Here is a 17,168-nt window from a genome sequence, read left to right on the forward strand (position 1 = left end):
TCAAGTTGTAGAGCACCAACCTTGAACAAAAAGAGCTCAGGGACAGTGCCTAATCCCAGAGTTCAAGTCTTCACTAACTCCTTTGTATAGCATATTTTTTCCTTATTTGAAGCCTGTTTCCATTTTCCTGTGGTCAGCCATGATCTAAAGACATCAAGAGGAAAGCTTCCAGAAAGAGACAGTTCACAAGTTGGGGGTTGCATGCTGCTCTGAGCAGCACGGTAAAAGTTTGCACCATCCTGCTTCATCCTGCCCTGGATGGGAGTCATCCCTTCACCCAGCGAGTCTGTTCTGTGTATACCACGTGCCCCAGAGTCATGTGGTGGCTGTCTTGGCCAGCAGATCCATTAATGAGGAATCACAGTGCTGGAATTCAGTTCAGCCATACTTTACTTAGCCATTGGCCCAGAGCACAAGAGTGGCTATCTTGGAGGACAACAAAGGTACAAAACATTGAAGGACAACTGTCATTCTAGCTACTCAGGAGGCTGGGGTCTGAGAATCATGGTCCATAGCCAGCCTATGGCAGGAAAATTCATGAGACTCTTATCTCCAGTTAACCAGCAAGAACCTGAAAGTAGAGCTGTGGTTCAAGTAGTAGAGCACCAGCAATGAGCAAAAAGAGCTAAGGGACAGTGTCCAGGCCCATACTGGTACACACTCACTAAACAGTTGAAAATATGTTTAATACGTATATCGACCAAACATTGCAGCTCTGCCTGGCTTATTTCTGACATGCTCAGAACATTTGCATTAGCCTATGTCAGAAAAAAAATCATCAAATTCAAAGCCTATTTTACAATTTAGTATTGAATATTTCATGACATTAGTTGTATATCTGTATCATATTCACAACACCATGCATTCTAGAATACAATCGGCTGACATATGTCTACCTTGGGAAAAGACCAAAATCCAACATTTGTAGCCTGGCTTCTAAGGATTACATATTGCTTTTGCTACATCATAAAGTGGAAGAGTTACAAGCCAAAGAATGTAACTCCAGGACCATCTGTACATTGTACTAAGGTAGAAGCTCCAGAGTACATTGTTGGATTATTTTTCTTTATACAGGAAGTCTTTTAAGATAGATGAAAAAAAGAGAAGGATACCATTAGTTGATTCTTACGGATGCATTTGCTTTAAATAGCATCTTTTCTTTCCTATAGATCCAAGCATCCATTGGTAGCTTCTTTCTCTTGCCTCAAAAGAACCTCCTTTGGAATTTCTTATAGGGAAAGGCAGCTGGAGATGAATGACCTCAGCTTTCATTGATCCGAAATCATGATTTCATTCTTAGTTTCCCCACCCACCCAGGGTATTCACTGCCTTGAATTCGAGTTGACAGTGTTTATTTTTGTCTTTAGCATGTTACAGATGTCTTGCTATTGTCATATGACTTGCATTGTTTCTGATAAACATCAGCCGTGTGTATGTGTGTGTGTGTGTGTGTGTGTATGTGTGTGTGTGTGTGTGTGTGTGCTGGTCCTGGGGCTTGAACTCAGGGCCTGTGTGATATCCTGGAGCTTTTCTGCTCAAGACTGAAGCTCTATCCCTTGAGCCACAGTTCCCCTTACAGCTTTTTGGTGGTTAATTGGATATAAGAGTCTCATGTACTCTCCTGCTTGGGCTGGCTTTGAACTGTGATCCTCAGCTCTCAGCCTCCTCCTGAGTATCTAGGATTATAGGCATGAGCCACTGATTCCTGGCTCATAAATTATATATTTTTTGTTCTCCTATATGGAATATTTCTTTTTAAAGACAATCCTTCAGTTTTGATTTTCAAGATTTTAGCCTTGATGTGTCCTGTCCTGCATGGGTCATTCAGATTTTTCTTGTCATCGTCTACCCTCGTGCAGCTCCATCCTGGGCTCATGGCCCAGATCCTCCGCAGGACACGTCTCTTATTTTGACTGCCATCTACTAACAGTTGTGCATCGATGAGCTGAGGTTTTCTCACAAACACTGTCTCATCTTGACGTGGATCTTGGAACCTATTGCTTCTATGACAGATCATGTTGCTGTTGCCTCTCACTGCCAGTCATTCACATGAGATTTGTTGGTCCAGGGCCATAGAAGCAGGCCGTGGGCTGCCTGGGGCACCCACCCTTGCCTATGTGGTGGCATTGGCTTTGCAGAGGGCATGGGGAGGCATCCTGCAGGAGTGCTGCCCATAGATAACATGGGATGATTCCGCCTCAGATGTTCAACAGAATGGAAACTCAGACACTGCTTTTCAGGACCTCCATCTTATTATTTGAAATGTCCTTTCACCACGACGGTGTTATTTTCCCATTATTGACAGCTGGACATCTGACACTTTCCATTGGTGACCCAAGTTTGATCTGATGGTTAAAAATGAAGAAATCCAAATGAGAACCTCTGAGCCAGGTGGAAGGGGGCTGGGGAGCTCATGGCATGCCCAGGGATGTGCTTGAGACCTCTAATTGCCATTCACCTAAATGTCCTTTTTGAACTGAGACTCAGAAAGTGGAGGCAGGCAGTACTGGTCCCACAGCTAATGGATATTAGTGCACATAAGATACAGAATTCAGGTCTATTCGGCTGAGCTTTCCCTTGGCCTCACCCGGCACTGCTTGCCCACGGAGTCCTCGGGTGGGGGGTGGTGCACAGCCCCAGGGGCCCTACGACAACGTCAAGCCAGCCTACCAGGCATTAGGCATGTAGCTCCGTCATGAGCTGGGGGTGGGCAGTCAGGCATCTGGGCGACTCCTCACTTCTGCTTTCTCCAGGAAATGAGCAGAGACCCAGCTCCATGACTGATTCATAGCGAAACACTGTTGATGGCTGACATTCGGGGTTGGGTCCCCTTCCAACGGCGCCTGAGAGGCTGTGGCCAGCATGGAGGGAGCCGAGCCATTTGACACCGTCGAGTCCTGACTGCTGCTTCTCCAGGTAGGTAGCTCACTTTGTCCTTGGCCAAGGTAGGGCTGGGGGTAACCATTGGTCAGGGTCCTGACTCCCTGCTGGTGGCCTTCTGGGGAATTTGTGACCACCAGCACCTGGCTGAGTCTGCAGACGTGAGGGGAGCCTTAGCAGGAAGTGTGTGGTCAGATTCTCTCTGTGTCCTTGTTAGCAGGAGGCTTTGTCACTGTGGATCCTTTTTCATGGCTTTGTTGTGAGCTGCCAGGGCTGGGGAAGGCTGGCTTTGGCCTGTCCCAGCTGTGAGTGTAACACTGACTGAACCCAGCCCCCCGTGTAGCTTCAAAGAGCCCCGGGTCATTCCCGAGTGGACATCAGAAGAGCTGGCCAGCCCCAGCCCCAACAGGGCTGAGGGTCTGGTGAGCAGATGCTGCTTTGAGCCTTAGTTCCTTCATCTGAATTACCACATCCAACTTTTGAAATATGGACATTTTCTGAATAAATAGAACCACCTGTCTCATTGAGTATGGGCTCTTCTCTTTCTTCCCACATCGAACCTTCTAGAACAGTGAACTAATCCTTTGTCTTAACTCTTTGGCAACAATACCTACAGGTTTTGTGTGCTGCCTTTTCTGTGGAACATTTAGATTTTAGCATAGTTTTCTGCATTTGGCTTGTTTGCTTATTTAATTGTGCTGGTATTGGAGCTTGCACGTGGGGCCCGGGCACTATCCCTGAGCTCTTTTGCTCAACGCTAGCACTCTGCCACTTGGAGCCACAGCTCTGCTTCTACTGTTCTGGTAATTAATTGGAGATAAGAGTATCACAGAGTTTCTTGTCCAGGCTGGCTTCAGACGGTGATCCTCAGATTTCAGCCTTCTGAGTAGCTAGGATTATAGGTATGAGCCACCAGTGCCATGCTTTGTTTGTTTATTTAATTGTGCTAGTCCTAGGGCTTGAACTCAGGGCCTTGCACACTTGCTTTTTTGGCTCAAAGCTGGTGCTCTATCACTTGAGCTACACTTCCAACTTGTGAGTGTTTGGTGGTTCATTGAGATAAGAGTCTTTTGGGTTATTCTACCTGTGCTGATTTTGAACTGCAATCTTCCGATCTCAATCTCCTGAGTAGACAGGATTCTAGGACTGAGCCACTAACACCTGGCTTACATCTATTTAAATGTTCAAATATTTATTAGAGATATGTTATTCAGTAGACACTTTGTGAAAAAGGACATATACAACTTGTGGGCAGGTATGGGAGGGAGAAACTGAGGGACAGAGAAGGAAGAGGTGACACTGGACACTGTCCAAAAAAAAAGGAAACTATTCATTACCTGACTTATGGATGTAACATCTCTGCATAATACCTGAACAATAACAATAAAACATTTAAAAAATATTTATTAAGAGGCCATTCTCCTGCCTTGCAGGAGCTAGCAAAGGAGAAGTCTGTGTTGCTCAGTGCTATGAAGTGAAGTAGATGAGGGGTAGCAGGTTGGGAGACCAGAGAAGGCCAGAGCTCCCAGGGAGGAGATCTGAAGAAGAGGCCTGTACCTTAGGGGCTCCTCAGGAGAATCTGGTCTGAGGAGGGAGACCCAGAGACCAGAGTGGCAGAGTGGACAAGAGAAAGTTGGGATCAGACTGAGAGTTAGGGAATGGGGTCAGGCAAGGGAGAATCCTCCTGTCTGCCCATGCTGAGGCCCTGGGATGAACTCCGTGGACCCGGGAACATGGCCAATGTAGAATAGACAGAAAGGACAGCGAGGAGACATAAATGAGGTGTAGGAGGGGTAAAATTACATAGACCCTCTGTGCTACACCTTAGGTGCCATTAAAGATTAAAGATCCTCATCATTTCTTTTCCTGTTTTCTTGCTGCCCCTCCCTCCCTCCCTCCCTCTCTCCTTCCCTCCTTTTCTTCCTTCCTTCCTTCCTTCCTTCCTTCCTTCCTTCCTTCCTTCCTTCCTTTCCTTCCTGGTACTGGGGCTTGAACTCAGGGCCTATTATACTTGCTTGGTTTTTTCATGCAAGGCTGGTGCTCTGCCACTTGAACCACACTCTTACTTCTGGATTTTTGCTGGTTAATTGGAGATAAGCATCTCATAGACTTTCCTGCCCAAGCTGGCTTTGAACCTCCATCTCAGATCTCAGTCTCCTGAGTAGCTAAGATTACAGGCTGGAGTCCCTGGTGCCCAGTTAGTCTAATTTTTGATGTATTTAATTACATCACTGTGACATGTCATAAGTGATAGAAAATTAATGGAGTAGAAACAGGAGTGAGAAAGAGAAAGCCTACCTACAAGCAATGATAATGTAAGGAACAAAGTGATGAGGTGAGAGACACGTGTATTACCGATCGTGGGACTAGAAGGGTCAATTTTAGAATTACACCAGGTGGACTTTCATTCTGTTTGACTCCACAGCCTGGGTGCCCTCTGCACAAGCAGCATTTAACCCAAGCCCCAGGTGCTCGCTTTACACCTGCATGTGGAGATGGTCAGCACCTGCCCCACTGGATGCCTGCTGTAATCGTGGAAGGATCTGTGTTATCAGACTTGGAAACTGGAAAGGGCTGGCACCTGCTGCTGGTGGCTGCTTCTAATCACCAGATGGCCCAGTGGTAGGACAAGTTTGACGTGGGATCGGCAGCCATAGAGCTGTGCCTGGAAGACAGCAAGATACAGACGTGTAGAGGAAGCAAAGGCTTCCTGGGAGAAGCAGCTGGCTGAGGAGAGGCAGAGGGCCTGGGGGCCAGACCCTGGGACATTAGAGAAGGAAGGAGGAAGATCCTATGGTCCACAGCCTGGAACTTGGGAACAGCCCTAGAGGATATAGGAGCTGATGAAGATTGTGTGTGTGTGTGTGTGTGTGTGTTTGCTGATCCTGAAGCTTGAATTTAGGGCCTGGGTGCTATCTTCTTTTGATCAAGGCTGGCACTCTACCACTTGAGCCACAGCTCTACTTCTAGCTTTTCGGTAGTTAATATCATGAACTTTTCTGTCCAAGCTAATTTTGAACCTCCATCCTCAGATCTCAGCCTCTGGAATAGCTAGGATTACAGGGGTGAGCCACTGGCACCCGGCCTCTCTTGCTTTATGTGAATCTGGCTTTTTTTTTGGAGTCTTGCTTTGTCTATACATGAAATGGAAATAACTGTCACCCATCTTACAGATTTTTTACAGTCTCTAGAGAATGTCAGCATCCCAACAGAAAGGAGTAGATATTCAGTTATCTATGGCTGGCCAGGGGCGGACATCTCAGGAGGACAAGCTACCATCTTGGCTTCCGTCCTGAGAGGCTCCTGGTTAGAGGATGTGCTTGTTTCTGTGCTGTCTCCTGCTTGTGTCTTTGCATCCTTGGCTCCACAGTAGCTAAGCTGGGGGATCCTTATTCATGGGTACCACTCCCTAGCCATGCTTAGCAATGTGGCAATTGGCCCAAATACGGAAATATAAAACCAGCTCCTTGTTGGACACAGGTGGCTCATGTCTATAATCCTAGCTACTCAGGACGCTGAGATCTGAGGATCACAGTTGGAAGCCAGCTGGAGCAGGAAAAGTTCAAGAGACTCTTATCTCCAATTAGCCACCAAAAAGCCAGAAGTGGGGCTGTGGTTCAAGTGGTAGAATGGTAGCCTTGAGCAAAAGAGCTTAGAGATAGCACCTAGGCCCAGAGTTCAAGCCCTGGTACCCGCACGCACAAAAGAAAAGAGCCATAACTACTCACTTAAAACAATACGATGTTTTTCCTCCTACTAACCATTCCCTGCCCCACCTCCCCCACTCCTTGCCTCCCCTCAAGTTGTAAAGTTCATTTCCATTGTAGTGTCCTATGAGTATAACAGTGTATTTTCCCAACAGAATCTAGAACAAAACCAACCCCAGTGTTTTGTTCCCCACAATCCCATTACAAACATCTTTTTTGCTTATAAGGCAGAGTTACAAGCTTTCATTCAAATTTAGATTTGTGACTGACCCTAATAGCTCTGAAGCAATCTGTTTAGAAAAAAGTGTATTCTAAGGACTTTTTTTTTCCTTCTACCATAGAAAGAATAACAAGCCAAAGTCACATCCTCCATATACATCCTCCATAATTCACTGCTTAATAGGCCAGTAATACAAAAAAGTGTCAGTATTTCAGGTTGAATGTAGTTTTAGTTTCCTTTCAAATACAATCTGTTTCTCAGACTACCTATTGTACTGGTATAACTTTCAAGAACCCATCTGTTCCCTGATATAAGACTTGAAGAAAAAACAGTAAAATAAAAAAAATTAAAAAAAAACAAAACAACACAACAACAACAACAAAGTGGTCACTGGGTACTAATGGCTCAAGCTTCTAATCTTAGTTTCTTAGGGGGATGAGATTTAAGGATCATGGTTCAGGGTTAGCCCAGATAGGCAAAGCCATGAGACTCTTAATTCCAACTATTGAAAAAGCTGGAAGTGGAGCTGTGGCTCAAATGGTAAAGCACTAGCCTTGAGCAAAAAATGGACAGCATCCAGATCCTGAGTTCAAGCCCCAGGACAGGCACCTACCCCCCACCCCCCCGCCCCACTTCTATAAAACAGCTCCTTCTGCAGAACCCAGGGAGTTCCCGTGTCCTTTCTGCCTACAGAACCCACAGAGGTATGTGCTGGCCGGGAAGCAGAAAAGGGAAGTGTTGAGCTTCAGTAAAGGTTCCTGCCGAGGCAGTCTCCACCTTAGTCTTGATGAAGTGTTCCTGAACTTCTGGAAGAACCTGAAATGCTCTGACCCTGCTCTTGAGTTGTGTGAAGCAGTTGCAGGCTCCTGAGATCCACTGATCTCTGCCCACAGGTATGCTTGGCCCTCGGCCTGGGTGGGCAGTGAGATGCTTGCTTCCTGGAGAGGTGTGGACAGTATGGAAAGAGGTAGACAGCTGGGATGGGGGGGTAATATGTGTGTGTGTGTGTGGGGGGTCTTTTGCAAGGTGAAGTCCTGGGGTGAAGTCTTGTCCCTAGGTCTGTTCTACCTGAGAAACTGAACACGCAGGACTTCATATCTCCCTGCCCCTTCCCCTGCTCCACCAGCTCTGTCTGCTGAGCCACCGTTGGCTCTTCTTGCTCCTGATGTGTCTCCTGACATAGGCCTGCCGTGTTGGATTCTACTTTTTTGTCAAGAAGGCTAGACCTTGAGGAGCTCTCCATGCCTGTGTGGCCATGGCTATATCCTGATGTCCACTCAGGACTAGACAGACTTGGAGGAAAGACCAGGGGAAGAAGACACAGGAGAGAAGTGGTCTTTGGTGTGACTAGAATAGCTTATCTGGCTTTAGGGCAGAACCCCAAAGATTGACAGCAAGGTGCAGCATGAGGGAGGGGTTGTGTGCAGGCAGTGGTTCCATGCGGGAGCGTGAAGGAAGAGAGAAACAGGCACTCTATAGACACTGGACATGGGCTCACATGCAGTGACTGGCTTCATTCTTCACTCTGGTGGTCCCCAGGAGTGATCTCTAGTGGTCCTCCAGACATAGTTCTTGGTGGTCCTCAGGTGTGGTCTCTGGTGATCTTCAGGTGTGGTCCCCGGTGGTCCCCACTAGCTTCAGGTGGTCTTTGATCATCATCTAAATAATGTCTCTGGAGCAGCTGCCTCAGTATCCCCAGGGAACTCATTGGAAACACTAATTCTTGGGCCACACGTAGATCTGCTGAACTGGAAACTCTGGCTGGCTCCAGAAATTTGGGTTTTCATAGTCTCTTTAGGTGAGATGATACATGTTGAAGTTTGGGGACCAATTCTATGCTCCTGAGGGACAGGCTTGGGGCCGAAGCTCTCAACTTCACTGCAGGTGCCACCTGCTGACTGGCCACCGTTAAGCAGGGCACTCACAGGCAAGTCTTGCGCTTCCTTGTTGGGGTGCCCACAGAGAAACCTCAAAACTTTCATCCTTTCCCTTTCTCCAGCCTTTCTGAGGTTGTGCTCTGGGGCCCCTACCACATCCCTGCCATTTCCTAAATGTCACAGGAATGGACTGAGACATCAAGGGGGCAGTGACATAGGCCCCTGACATTTGGCATAAGACAGACCTTTGAGATCCACTTCATAGACATGTACTGAAACACTGTAAAAAACCCTTGACTTGTGGTATGTGTCAGTGCTGTTTTCCTTCCTTTCCTGATGCTTTTTTTTCTTCCCTCCCTCCCTCCGTCCCTCCCTCCCTCCCTCCATCCCTCCCTCCCTTCCTTCCTTCCTTCCTTCTTTCTTTCCTTCCTTCCTTCCTTTCTTCCTTCCTTTCTGGGACTGGGGTTTGAACTCAGGGTCTGGGTACTGTCCTTGTCCCTTACTTGGAGATAAGTCTCATAGACTTTTCTTTCTAGGCTAGCTTTGAATCTCAATCCTCAGATCTTAGCCTCCTGAGTAGCTAGAATTACAGGAGTGAACCACTAGTGCCTGGTTTAGGTATTGTCTCTGAGCTTTTGTGCCCAAGACTAGTGCTCTACCACTTGAGCCACAGTGTCACTTCCAGCTTTTTCTGAGTAGTTTATTGGAGATAAGGGTCTTGTGGACTTTCCTGCCTTGGCTGGCTTCCAACTGTGATCCACAGATCTCAGCCTCCAGAGTAGCTAGGATTACAGGCGTGAGATACCAGTGCCTGACTCTTTTTGTTGTTGAGAAGGATCCCACTGTGTGATACTGAATTTGTTTCTGCTCTTATCCCTGGAGTGACATTTGTGAGTTTTTCCCCTCTCTCTAAGTTTTAGAAGGTATAAATAGAACTTAATACATAGACGTGTGTAGGTTTTTGTCTGAGTGTTACATTTCCATGACCCTAGCATAGTTAAATGAGGAGTACAGATTGTTGAGTACATATTCAGCCATTCTGAGAAGTGGCCCAGCTGTTTTTGTCAAAGTAGCCACCCTACTTTATATTCTCACCAGGAAGGGCAAGGGTCAGGCTTGTTTGGCCTCCTGGCCAGTCCTTGGCATTTCGTGTGTTTGAAGACATGCTAAGTAGATGTACCCTGATACTTGCTACTAACCAACATTCTCCTGTGGTCATGCTGCCCGGCTGCCCAGACTCTCAGCTGGGGAAGCCAAGTTGAATCAATCACTAAGGTCAGCCCTGTCTCCCTGCCTGCCTCCTCTTCCCATCTGATGCCAATAGGTGAGTTCTTGACAATGTGAAAGGTAAGAAAAGAGAAGCAGACCTCACCCCACTCTGCACAGATTTTTTTGGGGCTGCGACACTCTTCTGGTGAGTTCCAGGTTGGAGACCAGGTCTTTGCTGACACAGAGCAAGGATGTTTGAATCATTGACATGCAACCAGGACGAATCTGGGTTTCTGTTTGTTTCGGTGCTGGTCCTAGGACTTGAACTCAGGGCCTGGGTGCTGTCCCTGAGCTTTGTGCTCAATGCTAATGCTCTACCACTTGAAAGCCATACTATACCACTTCTGACTTTTTGGAAGTTCATTGGAGATGAGGGTCTCACAGACTTTTCTGCCTGGGCTGGTTTTGAACTGTGATCTTCAGATCTCAACTTCTTGAGTTGATAGAATTATAAGTGTGAACAACTGGTGCTAGGCTAGGATCAGATTTTTTAAAAAAATTATTGTTATTATAAAGGGGATGTACAGAAGAAGGATATGATTTTGAATGAAGACAAAACAGGTCACTTAGAGCCATGTGAAAGGAAGTTGGCTGGTGTAGGCATCAGTGCCCAGATGGCTACGACTATCATTCTGTTTTTGTTTTTTTGTTTTTTGCTTTGTATATGTCTGTTGGTCCTGGGGCTTGAACTCAAAGCCTGGGTATTGTCCCTAAACTTCTTTGCTTAAGGCCAGCACACTACCACTTGACCCCAAATCCACTTCCAACTTTTTGCTGGTTAATTGGATATAAGAGTCTCACAGACTTTCCTGCCAGGGCTGGCTTTAAACCTAATCCTCAGATCTCAGCCTCCTGAGTAGCTAGGATTGGTAGGTGTGAGCCACCAGCACCTGGCTGCATTATGCTTTCTGGTGTTCTTTAAATCTTGTGTCTACGGTGAGTGGCCTGTTCTGGTCCTGGCATTACTTAGCTCTCCCAGTGCGCCCCCCCCATGCCTAGTTCATCCCCCTAGGCTCTGAGTATGAAGCAGCGAGGGGCGGGATGGGGGGGGTTGCACAGGGCTCTGCTGGGAAGTGGCATGGGTTAGAGGGCTTTCTTCTCACTTTTCTTATCTCACTTTCCTCTCCTGGGACACCACTCCCTGCTTTTCCTTCCTCTTACAAACAAAACTGAAGCCTGCACAGGTACTGGGCAGAGGTGGGAGGCTTCGGCCACAGCTTGGTATCTGAGTCAGACCACTGTGCCATGTAATCTCATGGATCCGCATTTGTCACAGTTTCTTGTTTCTCAAGTTTCCGTGTCTCAAAGAAGGTGAGTCAAGTGTTTCAGTTCAGCAAACCTGGTTTTGCCCCAACAGGGATTGGGATAATCACTCTCTGTCTCTCTGTGTCTCTTGCTGTACTGGGATCTAAACTCACAGTCTTGAACTTATTAGGCCCACATTGTGTCTCTTGAGTTGTACCCTAGTCCTTTTTTGCTTTATTTTTTTTAATAGAGTCTCATATTTATGCTCTGGACTGTCATTCTCCTGTTCAGTAGCTGCAGGGACATGGTTAACATGGGGTTTTGCTACCTCCCCTGCCCCTCACTCAGAGCTGGCCTCAATCTGCAATCCTCCTGATCTCCCCCTTCCAAGTAAATAGGGTTACAAGCAGGAACTACCAAGCCCAGCTTGAGTCACTGTTCAAAGAAGCCTTCCTTAATGGATGGACCTAGAGCAAATCATGTTAAGGGAAGTCTGAAGTTCATCTCTGAAGTTTCAGAGAGACAAATAGCACAAGTTTTTGCTCGTATGCAGAAGCTGGATCTAAAACACACTGGGACATGATAAATTATACAGGACTCTAGGTGTTCAGACACACTGAGACCAAATGAGGATGCTTTTAGGAGAGGAACAGAAAGGTGCCAATGCCTATGTGTCTCTGATCATACACAATAATATTTATTGAAATGAACTCCAGGAAATGGAAACAAGAGGTTTTTTTCTTTTTTGTTGTTTGTTTTGTCTTTTTGTCTTGTTTGTTCATATATCTGTTTCTTGGAGGGCAGGGGGGTCACAGAAATGGAGGGACAAACATAAACAAATGTAGCAATGGTACTCACTAGATACTATGTGGAAAATGAGAAAAAACTGGGAGATAGTTAGGGAAGGGGTGTTATTGTCCCAAAAGAAATGTATTCTTTTTCTGACTTTTTAACAGTAACCCCTCTGTACATTACCTTTATAATAACAACAAGGTGACTTTTTTAAAAGTCTCAAATGATCATTTTAAATAATAAATCATTCTCTTACCTCCTTAACATAAACCTTCCTTATTTCAGATCAGTTTCAGCTTATTGGAAGAAGTGTCTTTGGTAGAAACTGAAGTGATTGAACACAGTTCCTTGCCCACGGCCAAAGTAGGGTTTTGAATTTTCATTTTCAACTGTTTGTTCTGAATTCAGATTGGCCTTGCCCAGTATGGAGGCCGAAGCCAGACCTGAGGACCCACATTCTGACAATGAAGGCCAGGCCACCGCTGAGCAGCTGGACTGCCCACCAGGAGAGCCGTCCCCAGGCCCCACCGACCTCTGGGACACACTGGAAAGGAAGTTTCTAGAATACCAGCAGTTGATACCCAAGAGCCCAGATGAACATCAGAAGAGCCTGTTAAATCTTCTCCCCTTGTTCCTAAAGGTCAGCGTTCTTTTCAAAGCTTTTTCATTTTTAAATTTTTGTGTGTGCTGGTACTGGAACATGAACTCAGGGCCTGGGTGCTGTCCCTGAGCATTTGTTCAAGGCTGACATTTTACCACTTGAGCTCCACTTCCAGCCTTTTGTTGGTTAGTTGTTTTTTTTTTCTTCTGCTTATGTGGTGCTGAGGAATCGAACTCAGGCCTCATGCATGCAAGGCAAGTGCTCTACCACTGAGCCACCTTCTTAGCCCCTTGTTGGTTAGTTGGAGTGAAGAGTTTCACAGTTTTCTGCCCACGCTGTCTTCAAACTGTGATCCTTGGGCTTTAGCCTCCTAAGTAGTTAGGACTACAGGCATGATTTGCTGGTGCCTGGCTTCTGTTGTCTACTGTAAGAGAAGACAGACTGTGTCTGTGTGCTTACCTCAGTCTCCAGTCACATCTGGTATTGAATCTGCTTTGCTCATTTATATTGTCTTCCCCTGCTTGCAAGCAGATCCTGTCACAACTAAGCCTTGATGTCGATCTATGATCCCCAAACTCCATCTCAGTAATTGGGGGCATCCTGGTGCTGTATTTGAATACATAGGCTTTTGAGTTAAACACAGCAGGGTTCAGGGTCTGGTTCTGTTGCTTATTTCCTGTGTACCCTTGAGCAAATCACTAAATACAGTGACAATGATGTCATCTCCCCAGGGACTGCCTGTACCACCTTTTCCCCCAGCATGTCCCATCCCAAACCATCTGGGTACTAGCTGTCCAGGTGCACTCCTGATACTACGACACCCCATGCTACTGACCCAGCTGATTTGGGCTTCCAGAGCCTGCCTCTGATGAATCCTGTAGAAGCAGAGTACATGCTTCTCTTCACTTTCTTATTATCCACATAATTTTTTTCCTGGGTGGCAGTGCTGGGGCTTGAACTTAGGGCTTGGGCACTCTTCCTGAGCTTTTTTGCCCAAGACTAGCACTCTATCACTTGAGCCACAGCTCCACTTCCGGCTTTTTGGGTAGTTAACTAGAGATAAGAATATCACAGACTTTACTATCCAGTCTGGCTTCAAACCACGATCCTCAGATTTCAGCCTCCCGAATAGCAAGGGTTACAGGAATGAGCCACTGGTACCCTGGCCTCTAGAACTTTGTTTCTTATGCAGAAATTTCTTTCTTATGCATTCCAGTTATTCTAATCCACCTGTGAAGTGGTCCCTCAACATCTCTTTTGGACAACTTTGTGTTTGGTTTTCTCTCAAATGAGACTTCTGCAAACACACAGCAGTGGAAACTTTCTCCTCCTTTCTGTCACACTGCATGCATAATTGCATTAACTGTTGAATGTAGATAGAAAAGGGTTAGCCCATTGCCTCCTGAGCTGAAGTACGAGTGAAACACCCATTGAAGAGTTCAGTCACTGGCTGGGCAATTAGGGAAGTTAAAAGAAGTCTCAAGGACAAGAAATCCCACAGGGAGCCACCCTGAGGGGGTGAGTCAGAAATCAAGTTGCCATCGGGAATGGCAGGCTCTCTTCTTCATCCAGTGCCCTTCTCTCCTCTTACAAAGACATATCTTGGCTAGGGCAAAATAGACAGTGTCTCAGTTCTGATATAATATCAGATCGCCCTCTATCTTTCCCTTTTTGTTCTTCTTAGTTTCACCCCACCTGTTAATTTATTTATTTATTCATTCATTTATGTCAGTACTGGAGCTTGAACTCTCTTAGCTTTTTTTTCTTTTTTCTTTCTTTCTTTTTTTTTTTTGCACTACTACTTCTTCTTCTTCTCTTTCTTTGTCATTGGTTATATAAAGATGCTCTTTTCTTGGACATTTTGGCCTGGGCTGGCTTCTAACTGTGATTCTTAGATCTCAGTCTCCTAAGTAGCTAGGATTACAGGTGTGAGTCACCAGTGTCTGATTCCTATTTTGTTTTTGTTTAAAAAAATTATTATAAAGGTGATGTCCAGAGGAGTTGCAGTTATATAAGTAGAGTAGAAAGTTCCTTCCTTCCTTGTTTTTTAGATATTGTCATCCTCTTATTTTGTTTTTGATCAGTGATACCAAAATTGTGTTATACTGTTACTGATTTATTATGGCTTGAGTTATGGCTTTTCATTTTTTCTGATGGTGTAGAAGTCATGTTCATTCAGTCAAAACTGGACTTTGAATTTAAATGTAGTCTTTTCCTGAGCTAGTGCTGAGGGGTTTGATCTTTTTCCCCATGCTGGACAGAGCAGTGAGCCATAGTTCCTGTGTCTGGTGGGATTCGTGGTCATGAGGAAAATGCCTGTTGCTGAGATATGATGGTCAGTGGGTGAGATGTATGTGATACACTTTCCTCAGGCCCATTGTAACTTGAGGAGCATGTGTAATACAATGAAGGAAACTGGGCTGAAATGATGATGCTCTTGCTCACCAGCAAGGGAAGGAGCTAAGACTTAAACACATATAGACACCAGTGGCTCACACCTGTAATCCTAGCTACTCATGAAGCTGAGGACTGAGCATCATGGTTCAAAGCCAGCCCAGGCAGGAAAGTCCATTAGCTTCTTATCTCCAATTGACCATCAGAAAGCCAGAAGTAGAGCTGTGGCTCAAGTGCTAGCCTTGCACAAAAGATAAGGAACAGCACCCAGGTCCTGAGTTCAAATGCAAAAACGAAGGCTTGAAAAGCCTGTACCTTATGAAAACGCTAAGGCTCTAAGTTCAAGCTCCACCTAGTGGAGCTTAAAAACTAAAAAAAAAAACAACAAAGAAGACTTGCTGGGCACTGGTGGCTCATGCCTGTAATCCTAGCTTCTCAGGAGGCTGAGATCTGAGGATCACAGTTCAAAGCCAGTCCTGGCAAGAAAGTCTGTGAAACTTCAATTAACCAGCAAAAAGGCTAGAATGGAGCTGTGGCTCAAGTGGGTAGAGTGCTAGTCTTGAGCAAAAAATCTTAGGGACAGCACCCAGGCCCTAAGTTCAAACCCCACAATAGAAAAAAAGGAAAGAAAAGAAAAAGAAACATCTTGAGATCCAGGCGAGCAGTTGTCACCAAGCTCTAAGTGGCTAAGCAACAACTTTGCATGTCTGCAAGTCTTTAAGATAACTCCATGAGGAAGGCGAGGAAAAAGCCTGGTAGATGTTAAGGAACTTGGTCAATGTCACCCAGTGGTTAGCCAGGAATGGAACCTACCCTGAGTCATCTACCTGACTCTGTTAAGCATGGCTGCCGACTCTGTGTTAGGTGGGGTAGGGTCAGGCATATCTGGCTTTTCTTTTCATCTCCCATGACTGAGTAGGTCTTACTTTTCCCTTAGGCACAGAAAGATTGTTACTCCTACACACATGATGCCCAGACAGCTGACTCCCGGGTGGTGCAGACAGGGAAGAAGTACTGTTACATCACACAGGAGGAAATACAAGCCAGTGACTTTTGTAGGATATGTGTGTGGGGGGGTGGGGGGGATGGGTATTTTGGTCCTGGGGCTTGGACTCAGGGCCTGGGAACTGTCTCTTTTTTGCTTAAGGTTAGTTCTCTATCACATGAGCCACAACTCCACCTTGGCTGTTTGGTATTTAATTGAAGTTGACAATTTCATGGACTTTCTTGCCCAGGCTGACTTTGAATGGCAGTCCTCAGATCTTAGCCTCCTGAGTAGCTAGGGTTACAGGAGCCAGCCACTAGTGCCTAGCTGGAAGAAATATTTTTAGGAAGGAGTCAAAAGACTTTTGCTCTTTGCCTGACAAGAAAACCTTGGGCTTTGGTCTGAGAACTTTCCCACCATGGGATGTCATGTTGAGAGCAGAAGACATTCCTTTAGCAAACAGGGCTGGCTTCTGGTCTTCAGGCAAGTTTTCTTTAGTGAACCGGAAGCACTTTAGGTCTTTACATAGTGTAGGGAAAGATTCTCTGTGGTAGAAGATCAGCAGAGCTAGAACTATAGCATATTTGTTAGAGTCTCCTTAAGATTTATACTTGGAGAGAAAGTAGGAAGTAAGACAGAGAATGTCCAGAAATGAGTACAGAATTGCTCAATGTACGGGACAGGTGACCCAAGGCATTGGACCCCATTTGAATAAAGGGAGATGTGTAGGCATGGTAAATTCTGGAAGTAGATTTATAGTCTTCCATACAAGAGGAGGTTTGTGGCCCCTGTCTTTGAATCTAGATGGATTTAGGTAGCTTAGTTAATGCAATGGAGTAGAGATGTCATTTGGATTCACACGTTTTGGAAAACTTCCCTCCCTCCTTCCTTCCTTCCTTCCCTTCTTTCTTCTTCCTCCTCTTTTTTTCCCTCTTCTTCTTCTTCTTCCTCCTCCTCTTCCTCTTTCTTCTTCTTTTGTGCCCATCCTGGGGTTTGAACTCAAGCCCTGAGCACTGTCCTTGAGCTCAAGGCTAGCACTTTTCCATTTGAGCCACAGCTGCACTTCCAGCTTTTTCTGAAATTTTTGTTGGAGATAAGAGTCTCACAGACATTCCTGTCAGGCTGGCTTCAAACCATGATCCTCAGAGCTAGTAGCTAAGATTATAGGTGTGAGCTATCAGTGTCCAACTTCATTCTT

The 17,168-nt window shown here is 45.8% G+C and overlaps 1 protein-coding gene across 5 annotated transcripts in view; it reads left to right on the plus strand.

Annotated features, from left to right (window-relative positions):
- Positions 1-2,767: 2,767 nt before the first annotated feature.
- The window catches only part of Wdfy4 (WDFY family member 4), a 275,656-nt gene continuing 261,255 nt past the window's right edge, over positions 2,768-17,168 (plus strand). For 4 of the 5 annotated variants that reach the window (XM_013033730.1, XM_013033733.1, XM_013033734.1 and 1 more), the window contains exons 1-2: positions 2,768-2,916; positions 12,399-12,630. In XM_013033730.1, the coding sequence (XP_012889184.1) occupies positions 12,415-12,630 (216 nt within the window). In that variant the 5' untranslated portion in view covers positions 2,768-2,916; positions 12,399-12,414. Of the gene's footprint in view, positions 2,917-11,209; positions 11,265-12,398; positions 12,631-17,168 lie in introns of those variants that run through there. The other variant, XM_013033731.1, reaches the window with a different exon arrangement.

This window comes from Dipodomys ordii, unplaced genomic scaffold (assembly GCF_000151885.1).
Source record: "Dipodomys ordii isolate 6190 unplaced genomic scaffold, Dord_2.0 Scaffold176, whole genome shotgun sequence".
NCBI classification, from domain to species: Eukaryota; Metazoa; Chordata; class Mammalia; order Rodentia; family Heteromyidae; genus Dipodomys; species Dipodomys ordii.